This window comes from Petromyzon marinus, chromosome 24 (genome assembly GCF_048934315.1).
Source record: "Petromyzon marinus isolate PM22_M1 ecotype Great Lakes invasive population chromosome 24, UKy_Petmar_22M1.pri1.0, whole genome shotgun sequence".
In the NCBI taxonomy this organism is placed as follows: Eukaryota; Metazoa; Chordata; class Hyperoartia; order Petromyzontiformes; family Petromyzontidae; genus Petromyzon; species Petromyzon marinus.
Window position 1 is genome coordinate 12894748 of NC_133690.1, and position 12960 is coordinate 12907707.

At 49.1% G+C, this 12960-nt stretch overlaps 1 protein-coding gene across 3 annotated transcripts in view; it reads right to left on the reverse strand.

Moving 5' to 3' along the window:
- OSBPL5 (oxysterol binding protein like 5) overlaps window positions 1-12960 on the reverse strand; it is a 120857-nt gene that overhangs the window by 16826 nt on the left and 91071 nt on the right. For all 3 annotated transcript variants that reach the window (XM_032959961.2, XM_032959962.2, XM_032959963.2), the window contains 9 exons: window positions 11712-11868; window positions 10069-10270; window positions 9420-9604; window positions 7144-7225; window positions 6258-6356; window positions 4079-4175; window positions 3189-3287; window positions 2603-2700; window positions 582-671 (listed from right to left, as the gene is read on the reverse strand). In XM_032959961.2, the coding sequence (XP_032815852.1) occupies window positions 582-671; window positions 2603-2700; window positions 3189-3287; window positions 4079-4175; window positions 6258-6356; window positions 7144-7225; window positions 9420-9604; window positions 10069-10270; window positions 11712-11868 (1109 nt within the window). The remainder of the gene's footprint in view (window positions 1-581; window positions 672-2602; window positions 2701-3188; window positions 3288-4078; window positions 4176-6257; window positions 6357-7143; window positions 7226-9419; window positions 9605-10068; window positions 10271-11711; window positions 11869-12960) is intronic.

Genomic DNA, 12960 nt, shown 5'->3' on the forward strand with positions numbered 1-12960 from the left:
TGTTGACTGTTGTATCAGCCGACTTTCTGTGCTGTGTTGCATTATATATCTCAGTTTACTAGGTGTGTTTCTCTTTTTTATTTGTACCTGATGATGATTGCTTGCTTTGCAATCGAAACGTCGTATGTTATTATGCAATTTATCATTTTCTATTTATACGTGACTTTACCGAAAGAACCAAAGAATAATTTCTCCCCATGGTCGCGTGGATTGTTCCCGGGTCATCCGGTTTTCCCCTCCACATTTAGAATCAACATGCGTTTAGTATTGGGCTGACGTATAAATATCCACACAGCGAGCCACTTCATCGAGCTGTCATTTGTGGCCAGGTCGCTTCTGAAAAAAGAGCAATATAGCTCAATCGGCCTTACCTAGTACAAAAAAATGTTTAAATAGGTTTTTTTTTAAATTATCATGAGCATTCACGTCGCCTTGCGTGTGAAGGGAGAAAATCCCGGACTCAACAACACCACGATTGTTGTCCAGAATGTTGCCCGGTGCCTCTTCGCCATGTCTCCAGGCGGCGCAGCGGCCACACGTGGCTGTGCCCCCCGGAGTCGGAATTGTGATGATTTGTTTACCCAGTGGCCTTCCAGGGTGCAGAGGACTTCCTTGCCGAGTTGGATTTTTCCAGAAATCTGATTCACGCAGTCATTTCCACCAAGCAGGGGCTGGCGGATATGGGGGGGGGGGGGAGAGTACAGAGTCATCATGTTGCATTATTGAGCCTTAGTTACACAGGGTCATTCGTTTATAGATGCTCCACTCAAATAACAGGGAGAAATAATGAGAGAAACGACATTGTACAAGATGTCATTCAAAGCCTCCACAATGCTGTCTAACTATTCAAATTCCCCCACGAGAGAAACAGAAGAGCCGCCGCTTACAATGAATAGTAAAAGAAGACAAACGTACGGACGATAATTAAACAGGAATAAGTCATACAGGGGCATACAGGGACTCTACTTACGAACGAGTTAAGTTCAATAGGTCTGTTCGTAAGTCGATTTGTCCGTAAGTCCAACTTTACTCTTGTCGATTCCAAACGTGTTGTACGGCATGTACAGTAAACACGGGGAATGGCTTTAAAAGTTGTATAATCTCCTGTAGATGTAGATGCCACTGGTTCTCCACGTTCTGCAGATGTCGATGCCACTACCGCCATCAATTGCGTGGCGGTTGAAATAACGACTCTCGGTCCGAACAGGCAACTGGACATACGGACAGGTTTGTTCGTATCTCTGAACGTACGTAAGTCGAATGCTCGTAAGTAGAGGAGTCCCCGTGTGTGCTATATATCAATACACTCGTGACATTTTTTTAACGCTCCTCTAAGACACAGGACGATCGCTTTCACAATATCCCAATCAACGGTTGAGAGGTCAAGAGGGTCACCAGAGGTCAGTGGGGCATCTATAAATGGATTGTCCTCTACAGTACAATGAGCGTGCATAGCAATTGCAAGAAATTGAGCAAGCGCTATAGTTTCTTCTGAAGGTGGGATTGTTTTCAGATCATTTGTTTTTATTACGCTCACCTTTGTTTATTGTCGCTTGCATTATGTAGGACCCCCCCCCCCCATTAAATATGTATCACGCTTATGAATAATACAGCAGCAGTGCCATTTAGTGAATAGGGAAATAAAACGTGAATTACCATTGCACACAGACGAGCATTTAATTCGTAATCTCATTGGACACTTCAGGGAGGAAGCGGTGGAGCCTTTAACCCTTCCGATAACTGTTTCCATTTTCGATGACGTATGTGTACGTAATAGTTTTCTTTATGGTTCCGATGACGTACTGAGGCTCCCACAAGGCCATGCGGGAGAGCGCGTGGCACAGCTTGGCGCCAGCTATCATAGAGTGTGGTCGTGTCGCTCCAGTTCTCTGCGTTGCTACAGTCCTCTGCGGTGAGTACAATGTATTTTAAAACGAACGGCGCTACGCCTCTCTAAGTACAATTAACGCCGAATCGCTTGCGCGTTCCGCGATTCACCGGCGAATGGGACACCCCAACCTGCAACCTGCAGTTGTCTCGAAATGGGAAAGGGTTAACAGCGTGCTTGTGCCCTACGAACTCTGCGACCTCGGCTCAAATCCCGGCCACGACTGCCATCAGTGGCGAGTGATATCCGAACCGGTCGTGCCCCCCTACCTACCCCTTCACCAACCCACACCACGACGGGCTTGGTGAAGTATGGCCAAACAGCCCCCATGGCCGACAATGACATGTGGTGGGAGGCCTTGATCCAGTCGTGGATTGACCAAAGGACTATTAAATTATAATCGCCGCAATAGGAGCTGGATGTAGGCACACCTTATATTAGCACAATTCTGAAATAAAGCGACGCTTCGTTACATTGCACAGGTGAGGGGGGAGGCAAAGGCCTGCTATAAGCACACTTCGGATATAAGAACACTTCGGATATAAGCACACTCTGATATGCTCCCAAGCAGTGTGCCTATATCCAGCGTCTATCCTAATGTGCGATGTAATTGTTTTTGTAAAGAACGACACGGTGTATTCCTATGCATTAAGAGGCATGTATGTGTTAATGCAACAGCTTTAAGGATTGATGTGTGCTGGCTTTAGTATTTACCCTGAGCTTGAACTCAATGCTGGCGCTGTAGCCGGTCTTCTGGCACTCAATTCCAATCTTTCCACCAAGCTCCAGTGTCATGGTCCCATACAGAATGCCTGCAAAGGGAGTGGGGGGCGGGTGATGGAGCTCAGCTGTGACACGGAGATATTGACAGCTGGGACGATTAGAAAAGTCGATTAATCGACAAATAATTGTAGTGGACAACTGTTGTTGTGATCGATTACTCGCGCCGCTTTGAAAACTTAGCCGCCGCCCTGATATCCCCTACAAACCACAACCGGCATGACGTAAACCGATGATGCCTGTAACGTCACCAATCCACGACCATCACCTCCCGTCCAGCGGCACACGTGGGAACAGAGGTGAGACTTTTTTTACTGTACCCCCCCCCCCCCACCGCACCTCCGGCCCCCTCCCCCAACAATTAGCTTGTATCCGATCATCCGAGCAATAACCGGCAAGCGTAATCGATGGCATAAATCGGAGAGCCCAGCTCTGGCGAAACGGGTTCGATTCCCCGCTGGGCGTGAGCGCGGTGGTTTTGCGAGCAGCGAGGAGCCCCGGCTGCCGGCGGCGGCGGCACCTTTGCAGTGGGCGTAGGGCATGGTGATGACGTACTCTTCCCCTCGCTCCAGCAACGTCAGGCGGACCGTGCCGTCGAGGATCGCCGACAGCGAGTTTCCTGAGAGGGTTCGAAAGGTCGGAGAGGCGCAGTGGGTGACCTACCGCTAGAGCGAGCGACCGGGCAGCGACTATCTCCCGTTTGCAGCCCCCGAGCGGGGTAAAGGGAAATTGCTCATTTCTAGGCCAAGAGCGAGTATGTCCATCGGACATTGGCTGTTGATTTTTTTTGCGTAGCTTTTTTTTCCGGTATTTTTTTTTGTAATCCACAATTTATTCCAATATTGCGTCGTTAGGAGAATTAAAAAATCGTGCAAAGCAGTTGCGCCCCTATGTTGTCAGATATTATCTGCGGAATAGATTTTTCACAGGACCATCTCTCAGGAGATCTGTGACGTGGTATTTAGAAATATATCAATCTTGATTTGAAGCTTTCGTGACTGCAGGAATCCTTACTCTTTGGTTCTTTCGGTAAAGTCACGTGGGTAGAAATAAAATAACAATAGATCACGACGTTCCGATCGCAACACAAGCAACCGTCTTCAGGTGAAAAATAGTCTTTTTTCCACCTGAAGACTTTACCGAAAGAACCAAAGAGTATTCTATTTTACATCATAGTGGGTGTGAACTTTCCCACACACTCTGCTGTGAAGTTGTCCCGTGACAGTCAAAAAACCGACAAAATCTTAAAATTCTCGGAGCTGGAAGTTGGGCAAACTCTTTCTTTCACAGTCGCAGCAGTGACGCCGTTTGTAACCCGTTGCGTCTACGGGTGCTCGTTGCGGCAGACTCTGCCGGTCGCGTTGGCGCTGCGTCGTCACGCAAACGAACGTCGAGGGGGAGAGCCCTTACCGTAAAACTTTGATCGGGCGAACACGGTGGCGCTGATACAGAAGCCATCCTTCCGGTTGCTGACGTATATTGCGGAAACGGGAGGATGATGAGACACCTAGAGGACATGCAGACGGTTGTGGGTGTGTGTGTGTGAGCGGTCGCATAGCGATTAGCGCGCCGAGCTACGAACCTGGTGGCCTGAGTTCGATTCCCGCTCGTGGCCAACATAACTGACGAATTTCTGAACCGGTCCTGGGCCTCCTTTAGGTCGACTCAGCCTTTAGTGAGTGCCTGGTGTGGTGTGTAAGCATCAGCACTGGGGTGACAAAGGCGGCCGAGCACGGTGTTGCCCCCCCCCACCCCCTTATGTGCCGTGCCGGCCTTCATAGTAGCTCGTTAATGGCACTTTGTCATTACAGTTCTGTTTGGGCCACGTCGCTAATACCCAAGGCGCGATCATTGAAGCCAGTGTTCCTTCGAATAGAGAGCCCTCAGCCACGGCAAAATTGTGCGGAGTCCTTGGAAAAAGTTCATACTCTTTGGTTATATTCGGTAAAGTCACGTAGGTAAAACAAATTAAAATAAATTGAAATAAAATGAAAGAAACGATTAAAACACGACGTTTCGGAGGCAAAGCAAGCTTCCGTCTTCAGGTGGGACCAGTCACAGCAAAATCGCTGCACCACTTGGAATATAACCAAAGAGTATAAACCCGCACATGTTTATTTTCTCAAGCGAAACCCACGGCAGCTTCATTGGAAGTCTTCGCGATCCACCCTTGGTTGCCTTGCGTTGTCTCGCCGCAGATGGCCACAGGTGGAGCATCACAGTTCACCGTCTCCATCCGCGCAATCGAAGGCCGGCTAAATTCGTGCATTGTCAACTCTTTTCAAGGACACCCTCCCGTTATCCATCCCAATGCCGTTCGTGGCACGCGCATTAGACGTACACCCTGGGGGTGGGCGGAGGTAGGCTCGTGAGTCGTGCAGGCACTGTCCCCGTTTTGGATTGAGGAGATGAATTACAGCATTTATATGAAAACAACTCGACACATTCGTCAAAGACACCGTGGCCTTCAAACAGAAAAAGAGCATTTCAAAGGTGGCGTTTCGGTCAATAGGCCTTCTTCACAGCACATACGTTCAGACAGGCAGAGTGTATTAGGACAGCGTTACAGTTTTAAGGCGGCGGTATCTATGTGTGTGTGTTTATCACTGTTAAAATTAAAATAAAAATATCAGCAAGGAGGTGTTGATCATGCAATACTGAAATAACATTTTGGTCACTAAGCCAGTGCCCATTCTAGTAAACATTGGTCCAATGGAGACCCATAGGCTGGTAGATCAAAACATGTTATTTAATTAATATTTAATTACCCACATTCCACCACGACAGGACATAATACAAATTTTCCGATTGGTTAAATGGGTCACCTATTCATAGGTCATAAGCACTCCTGTGATTATATAATGGTTAAAGTGAGGATCAATAGAGTTTAAATGATTAAGTGCAAATTTCTGCTCGCAATAACTGCTTATTATTTACCGTGTCCATGATCAAACACGGACACTAGACAAAATATTAATATTCAAAGGGAACAACAGCTGTTAAATATGCATGGGGGAGATGCAGGTTTGGAATTGCAGAGACAGAGGAACACATGCACCAGGGAACAAAACACAACTCACGGACATATTTAGTGTTGAGTTAAAACGACACTAAAAGCAGGTAAGGCCCACTGAGCTATACAGATCTTCTTCAGAAGCGACCTGGCCACAAATGATAGCTCAACGAAGTGGCTTATCACGTGGAAATGTATAGCAGTCAAATACTCTAAACGCACGTTTCTAAATGTGAAGGGAAAAACCGGAGAACCCGGCGAAAAATCCACGCGACCACAGGGAGAATATGCAAACTCCAAATATAGGTGTCGGGAATGGGATTGAACCAACAGCCTCCTGTATACCAGGTGAAGGTAGTTAACATCTCGCAACCTCGGAGCCATATAGAAGGTACGCTGGCCAATTGATGCAAATTGCGGCCAAAGGAGAGAGCATGCCAACAAGGGGTGACCCTCAAAGTGATGGAGTTACGAGACCAGCTGATGTGAAGTGAGATGTAACGTGGCATCAGGGGGAGATGAAGGATGGTGACGTCGTGAGGAGGCACTCATCTATCAGTGGATAAATAATGATACCTGCTCAGCGATGTAGTAGGTCTTGCTGTCGGTGGAGGGATGGTACCACATGCATCGGAAAGTTTCTCCAAGAATTGGGTTGTAAGGCTTCTTTGGTCCCTTTTAATAGAGGAAAACCACAACTCAGCATTCCCTTGGTGGCGACTCCACACAGCAGGGTGACAATATTGATAGATTGCAGCTTTATTGAGCACAGCAGTGTTCGCGGCAGCCTAATATGAGTCTGTCTCATTAGGGTGACTTAGTGTGTGTGTGTGTGGTAGAGCAAGTCTTGAAGCAGTCAAGACAAAAGTTGATTGCTTGTGGTGTGTATATATATATCTCAATTATCGAGTTAGATTTTAAAAAATCTGAATGTTTTTGTTCAGTAGTTAATATTACGTAATTTTCTTCACACGACTAAGTTCAATATGGTAACTTTTTTCTTCCGAATTGTGTCATATTGTGTTTTGTTTACAGATTGAAATTGCTCTTTTGCAGCACATATTTTTGCAGATGTCTCCCTTGAAATAAGGATCTTCCGGTTTAAATTGGCTCTTAGTGACATGAGCATACACTATTCTAAATGCAATCTCTGTATCCCATTGTCTAATTTTACATCTTGCGGAGAGACAGGAGCCCTGCTATGAAAATGTGGAATTCACGTTAATGACTTGGGAACGACTCAAAAAGAAGAGCATCACCCTCATTGCTTGTTTACTGGACTTTAATTGGACATAGCTGCTGTTCTTCGTCTGAAGTATACACGCATGCCGTCTTGAATCGTGCTTACAACACTTATTTTTTTTGTTTTGTTTATACATCTGATCGAAAAAAGAACTTTAGGTGATAGATTTCGCTTCGACATGCGCAGCAACACTTTCATGGTGGGCCTTTTCTCGAGTACCTGTGGTTTTTTGTAGAAGCCGGAGAGATACCACTGTACCACCTGTTTCATGCGGCCGTAGGCATTCTCCTCCAATGCCGCTCTGGTGAAACAAAACAACCCGCACCGCTGTAAACTTCTAAACTGAATCTCGCAGAGCCACGGAGGCCACATCTCCGTGGCCATTAGTGGCCGAGCTGGCCCGGTACTCGCACCGGGCTGGATCCAATATCCAGCAAACAAGCAACATCGAGCCACCATTGGCGTGTGGTTGAAGCCGATGTACCAACGTTGACTTAACGTTCCATATTCTTAGCTCTCTCGGTAAAGTCACGTTGAAGGGAAACAATAAAATAATAAAATATATATAAAACAATATATAAAATATATATAAAACAATATATTTTATTATTTTATTGTTTCCCTTCAACGTGACTTTACCGAAAGAGCTCAGAATATGAATTGCTGCAGTCACGAAAGCTTTAAATCAAAATTTAACGTTCTATGTTTACTGGGCAGTTCCCATTCCAAGGGCAGTTATCCCAGGATAAATGAATCCAAAGCGTGCAGCCATGACCCCCCCCCCCGCCCACCCCCAGAAGGCAGGGTTAGAGATCTGTGCTGCACTTTCTCTTTACAAGCGGCGCCGATTGCATTCAGCCCAGTTGCCAACTTGCGCTGCGCCCAAACGCCGCCATCGGTGTCCGGTCATCCATCATCGATGTGGCCTTTACCAAGTGATGCCCAGCTACTGAAGGTCTTTGGTCATTTTTCTTAGTTCTTTCGGTAAAGTCACCATGTTGAAGGGGAACAATAAAATAATAAAATATATATATAAAACAATAAAAATTCTCACGACGTTTCGACCATAACACAAACGGTCGATTTTATATATATATAAAACAATAAAAATTCTCACGACGTTTCGACCATAACACAAACGGTCGACACACCTGATGACGACCGTTTGTGTTATGGTCGAAACGTCGTGAGAATTTTTTATTGTTTTATATATATTTCATTATTTTATTGTTTCCCTTCAACGTGGTGACTTTACCGAAAGAACTAAGAATATGAATTACTGCAGTCACGAAAGCTTTAAATCAAAATTTAAGTCTTTGGTCATTGATCGCTTTGCTTGCTCATGGCTGCATCCACAGCCCCCTCTACTTTGGCTTCTTATGCAGGTCACAGGCTATGGGAGTGGCGTTAATGAGATATAATTGAGATGCCTCCTGCGTCCTTTGTTTCCCAATTGTCAAGCCAAGCTTGTGCAACCCGATCTCATGCTTAGGGTTCTGTACATGTGTCGTCATCCGCAGCATTGTTACGTGCCTGGCAGAGTGGGAGTTGTTGTCCGGGGATGGGTGGGACATAGGGGAGGGGGTGATCCCATGGCGTACCATGGTTCATGGAGCACAGGGACGCGCATCTGTATGAATATATGTATGTTGAACTTCTATCACACTATACGTAGTCAACCGTGCTAATCGGGGGATCTGAACCCTGCTGCTGTTTCTGCGGCCAAAGCTGGGATGTTCCTGGGCTGGCAGAGCCTGATTCCCAGTAGCCTTGTACCCCTTTTCCACTGGCATATCTAAGCCATGCCAGGGCTGTATGAAGCTAGGCCGTCGTGGGTCAGGAGGAGCAGGTTGCTTTTCCCACTGCAGAAGCCAAGCCATGCCCCGCTGGCATCACACGTGATGCGTGACGTGGAGACGTCATATCGACGACGCGGCAACACCGTGTCCTCACAGTGTACTGACTGATGTCACATGCAATTATTGCGTCATTAGTCCCGCCCCTTGGCTCTGATTGGTCCCGAGGTAGATTCAAATGTTTTTGTGAGGCCAGCGTATATCGAAGTTTGGTTCTGGCTTGGCATGACGAATAGCCAGTGGAAAATCATCCTTCCTAGCCATGAGGGCCCTTTGCCAGCTCGGCTCGGATGTGCCGGTGGAAAAATTGACAATCTTCACTTTCTTTTGTGCGGCTGATGCAGATGCAGAGCAACGACCACAATTTCACACTCAGGTGGTCAAACCAGACAGCCGCGTCAGGAGCAGCGGAGAATGTTTCGCTGTGGATGATGGCAGCCTTCATGCGGCCCACTCTGTCCAGTGGGAAATCATGACGAATGGCGCCAATGCGGCGACCGAACGTCGACCGTCGAGCTCCCGGTCTCCGGAGCAACGACACGGCACAAAGGGACAACGAAAGCGACGGTGCCGGGACCCCTGCGAGCATTTGGTGCGCGCGCAAGGGATTGGCCGGGCCGCCGGCGTCGTGCGTCTCACTGCGAGAGCAGGTCGGCGTGGTAGTAGTAGTCGGAGAGCTTGTCCAGAAAAGACCTCGGCTCCAGCACGAAGGTGGGCAACACCACGCGCGACAGGTCCATGCCTGGCCGCAGCTGCTTGATGAGACCCCAGATGAGACCCTTGTGCTCCTCCGAGACCTCCTCCATCTGCGACAGTTCCCCCACCTGCGCGGGACGGCAAAGCATTTGCCGCGTCGTCACGAACCGAGAATTGACCACTGGGCAATCGTTGTACTGTCATCATTATTCGGTGAAGCTGCTGCTGCTGCTGCTGCGATGGCAGTGGTGCGCGAGCACAAATTCCGCACACCTCCGATTAGCAGGGTTGGCTACGTACGGTGCGCAAAAAGTTCAACAATGCGCTCCTCAATCACACTGTGGCCTTGAAAAGGTAACAAAAATACATGATTAGCAACGTTTTGAGAAGTGGCCATTCTTCGTAGCGCAGTGCGAGTAGAGGAGGCAACAGCGAGTATTATTACGCCACTGACAGAAAACTGAATATTTTAGTGTCCCGTGAAGACTCACAGATTTCCCAGGACAGCCACCTTGACAAGAGCACAGTTCTGGGGGGGGGGGGCAGGGCAAGAAGACAAAAAAACCGCCAGGAGAGGTGTCTGGAAGCTCACCGGACCCAGCTCTTCATCAGTCTGCTGGCAGTACGTGGTCTCCTTGAGCCGCCCGCTGCCCCTGATGCTGTCGTCGGCTCTCTCCGACGTGTCCGAGTCGCTGTCTTCGCTGTGCGCTCCCTCATCCCCGTCGCTGTCCGACCTGTCGGACACCCCCTCGGCGTCCGTGAGGTGCGTCTGCGTCGCCTCGCTCTCGTGCGTCCTGACCAGGCCCGGTACAGGGGAGGGAGGGAGGGCGGGCGAGGCGGGAGGATGTGGGGGGGAGGAGGGCATCGCCAGGGTTGGCGCGACACGGTGACTTGGGACGACGAAGCCCTCGTAACGAGCGGCAGTCGCACGGCCGCTCGGCCCAGTCGCCATTCCCGTAGTGGCGTCAGAATCCCACGACAGCTGATAGTGTACCATGGCACGGTTGGCTACGTGCGGTACGAAAGAAGTTCAACGCGCATACATCTGCGGCGGTGTTGCACTCGAGCCGGGCTATGAAGTCATCGATTACTGTACCGACTGTCAACTTCCTGCATGTGCCGCTGGACGGGAGATGGTGAGACGGGGGGCTTGGTGACGTCGTCGTCAATGGCCGTGGCCACACCGCGTGTGGCCTGTAGTGGGCTTACTGCCTTTGGCAGGCGGGATGTGGGGACTGTCACCGTTTTAAAACGGGCTCGAGTAATCTCGTGTCGCGGTTAGTTCACCGCGGTATGAAACTGTTGATCTGAGGTCAATCCCTCGCCACGGCCAACATCGTTGTTGAGCGATATCTGAGCCTGTGCTGCACCCTCGTTTAGCAACCCGCACGAATCGGCGTGCTTAAATACGTCGCAGTCAAACGACCCTCGTGACCGACGACACAGTGTGGGGTTGGACTTGAGCTTCTTTCGCACCGCACGTAGCCAACCGTGCTCATCGTAGGCGGCCTTCGTACAGCAGTAGATTGACCGTAAGTTATTTTCTGTCAATCTGTGGACAGTTTGCAAACCGCGGCAATCGCACAATGACTGTGAATGCAAATAGAGCAGAGAGAATGGATCAACGGATGCCACGGTCGGATGTCCTTTCCCAGCTGTCTGGAACACTGTTCCTTCCGATATTAGGACGCCACTGGAGGTATTCACATTTAAATCATCAAGATTGAAAACAAATGTCTTTAAAACGGCTTTTTGTGTGTTTAGTTTGTTGTCCTTCCCCCCGCACCTCCAATTAGCGCAGTTGGCTACATACGGTGAGAAAGAAGGTCAACATACATACAGCAGAATTATTTGCTACCTTGGATGGCTACTGAAGGCAGACTCGATATCAAAATGGGGAAATAAAAGAGGCAGGCTAGCGCAGCTTGGAGTGCTTCTGGAAAGCTGAAGCTGATAGTGAAGCGCAACGTACCCATTGTGCCTGGGGCAAAATAGATCAATCACTGCCTGCTATGACGTATCATTCAGAAACACGGTCATTAACAAAAAAAAAACCAGAACAAAAAATAGAATTGTGCAAAGAAAGCATGGAGAGAGGGGCATGTTTGGAATTACATTGGCTTGTGTTTAGTTCGTAGTCCGCCCCCCAGCACCTCCGATTAGCGCGGCTGGCTACGTACGGTGCGAAACACACGGTACGTACATACGGGCATGTTCGCGCCATGCCTCTCGTACCGCGAGCCGTCGCGCAGCGCCCCAGTGCGGAGCAGCCCCAGCAGGGTGCCGTCGGCCTGTACGACCTTCTCCGCGTCGTCGCCGTCCCGCGCCATCGTCCGCTTGAGCAGACTGGAGCAGCGCAGCGCCAGCTCCAACGCGTCCACCCAGCAGCGGCCTGCAAGCGGTCGAGCGGGGAAGACAGACGGACGGTGAGCCGATGCCAATTTCCCCCGCGCCGCCCCCCCCCGCCCCACTCCACCTCGCCCAAGCTCTGCAGTCCTCTACATGTGTAGGTGTTGTCTTCCAATTAATGAGATTAATAACATGTCGGAAGAAGCCGGAGCGCCCGGAGTGACGTTACGTCTTGTACAGATGGTAACAGGTGGGAAGTATAGCTCAAGCTTTGCTGGAATGCCTTCTCCTGGCGAGCCCTGGTATGGTACCCGCTGGACGCACGCGGGGAATGGATTTTCTCAACGCTTTGTGCGGTGATCCAGCAACTGACAACTGCCTCCACATTGCTGGATTACGGGCCACGTTCGTAGCCACCGCTGGCCTTGATCAACGGCAATACAGCAGCGGATGTGGTGGGTGGCGAGGGTGGTCAACCACTCAGAATCAGAATATTTATTGACACTGGAGGAATTCGATGAGCTCCAGAGTTATTTTTTCACAGATGTCCCGACATGTGTCGATATAGTCCAAGGGCCAGAGCAGAAACTGGGACAGCCTAAGGTATCAAAACTCCAGTACGGGTACCACAATGGGTTTACAAGGCTTGATAACGCACGCATTTCAAATGGTTATCACAGTCCACTGCCATATCAAGAAATCGGAACCACGAATGTGATGCCACCTTGAGGTGGAATCGAAACAGTTAACATCTGGTCTGGGCTCGTGGACTAAAAGTGGCTAAGAGACACCCACAAGGTTTTCAAGCGGCACCGTGTTATTTTTTTAATACTACATCTTTCACACTTCAACAAGGTGACATAAAAAGCTGATTACGCTGACGATCGAAACTTTAAATACACAGCGGCCGAAGAACGGCAGGCTCAGCACTTAGGAGCGAGTAGTTGGGTAAATAAATAAAAAATTGTGCTTCAGCAGAACTCCGACGTGTGGCCAATCGCCACTGGGAATTATTTTCTGCTATGACAGCCTCAACTTTCACATTTGTGGATGTGCCCCTGGCTGGCTGGTCCAGAGGTCAAAACGCTGAGCCGGTATTGCTGAGAACCTGAATTTTGAGTTCGGGTTTTAGATG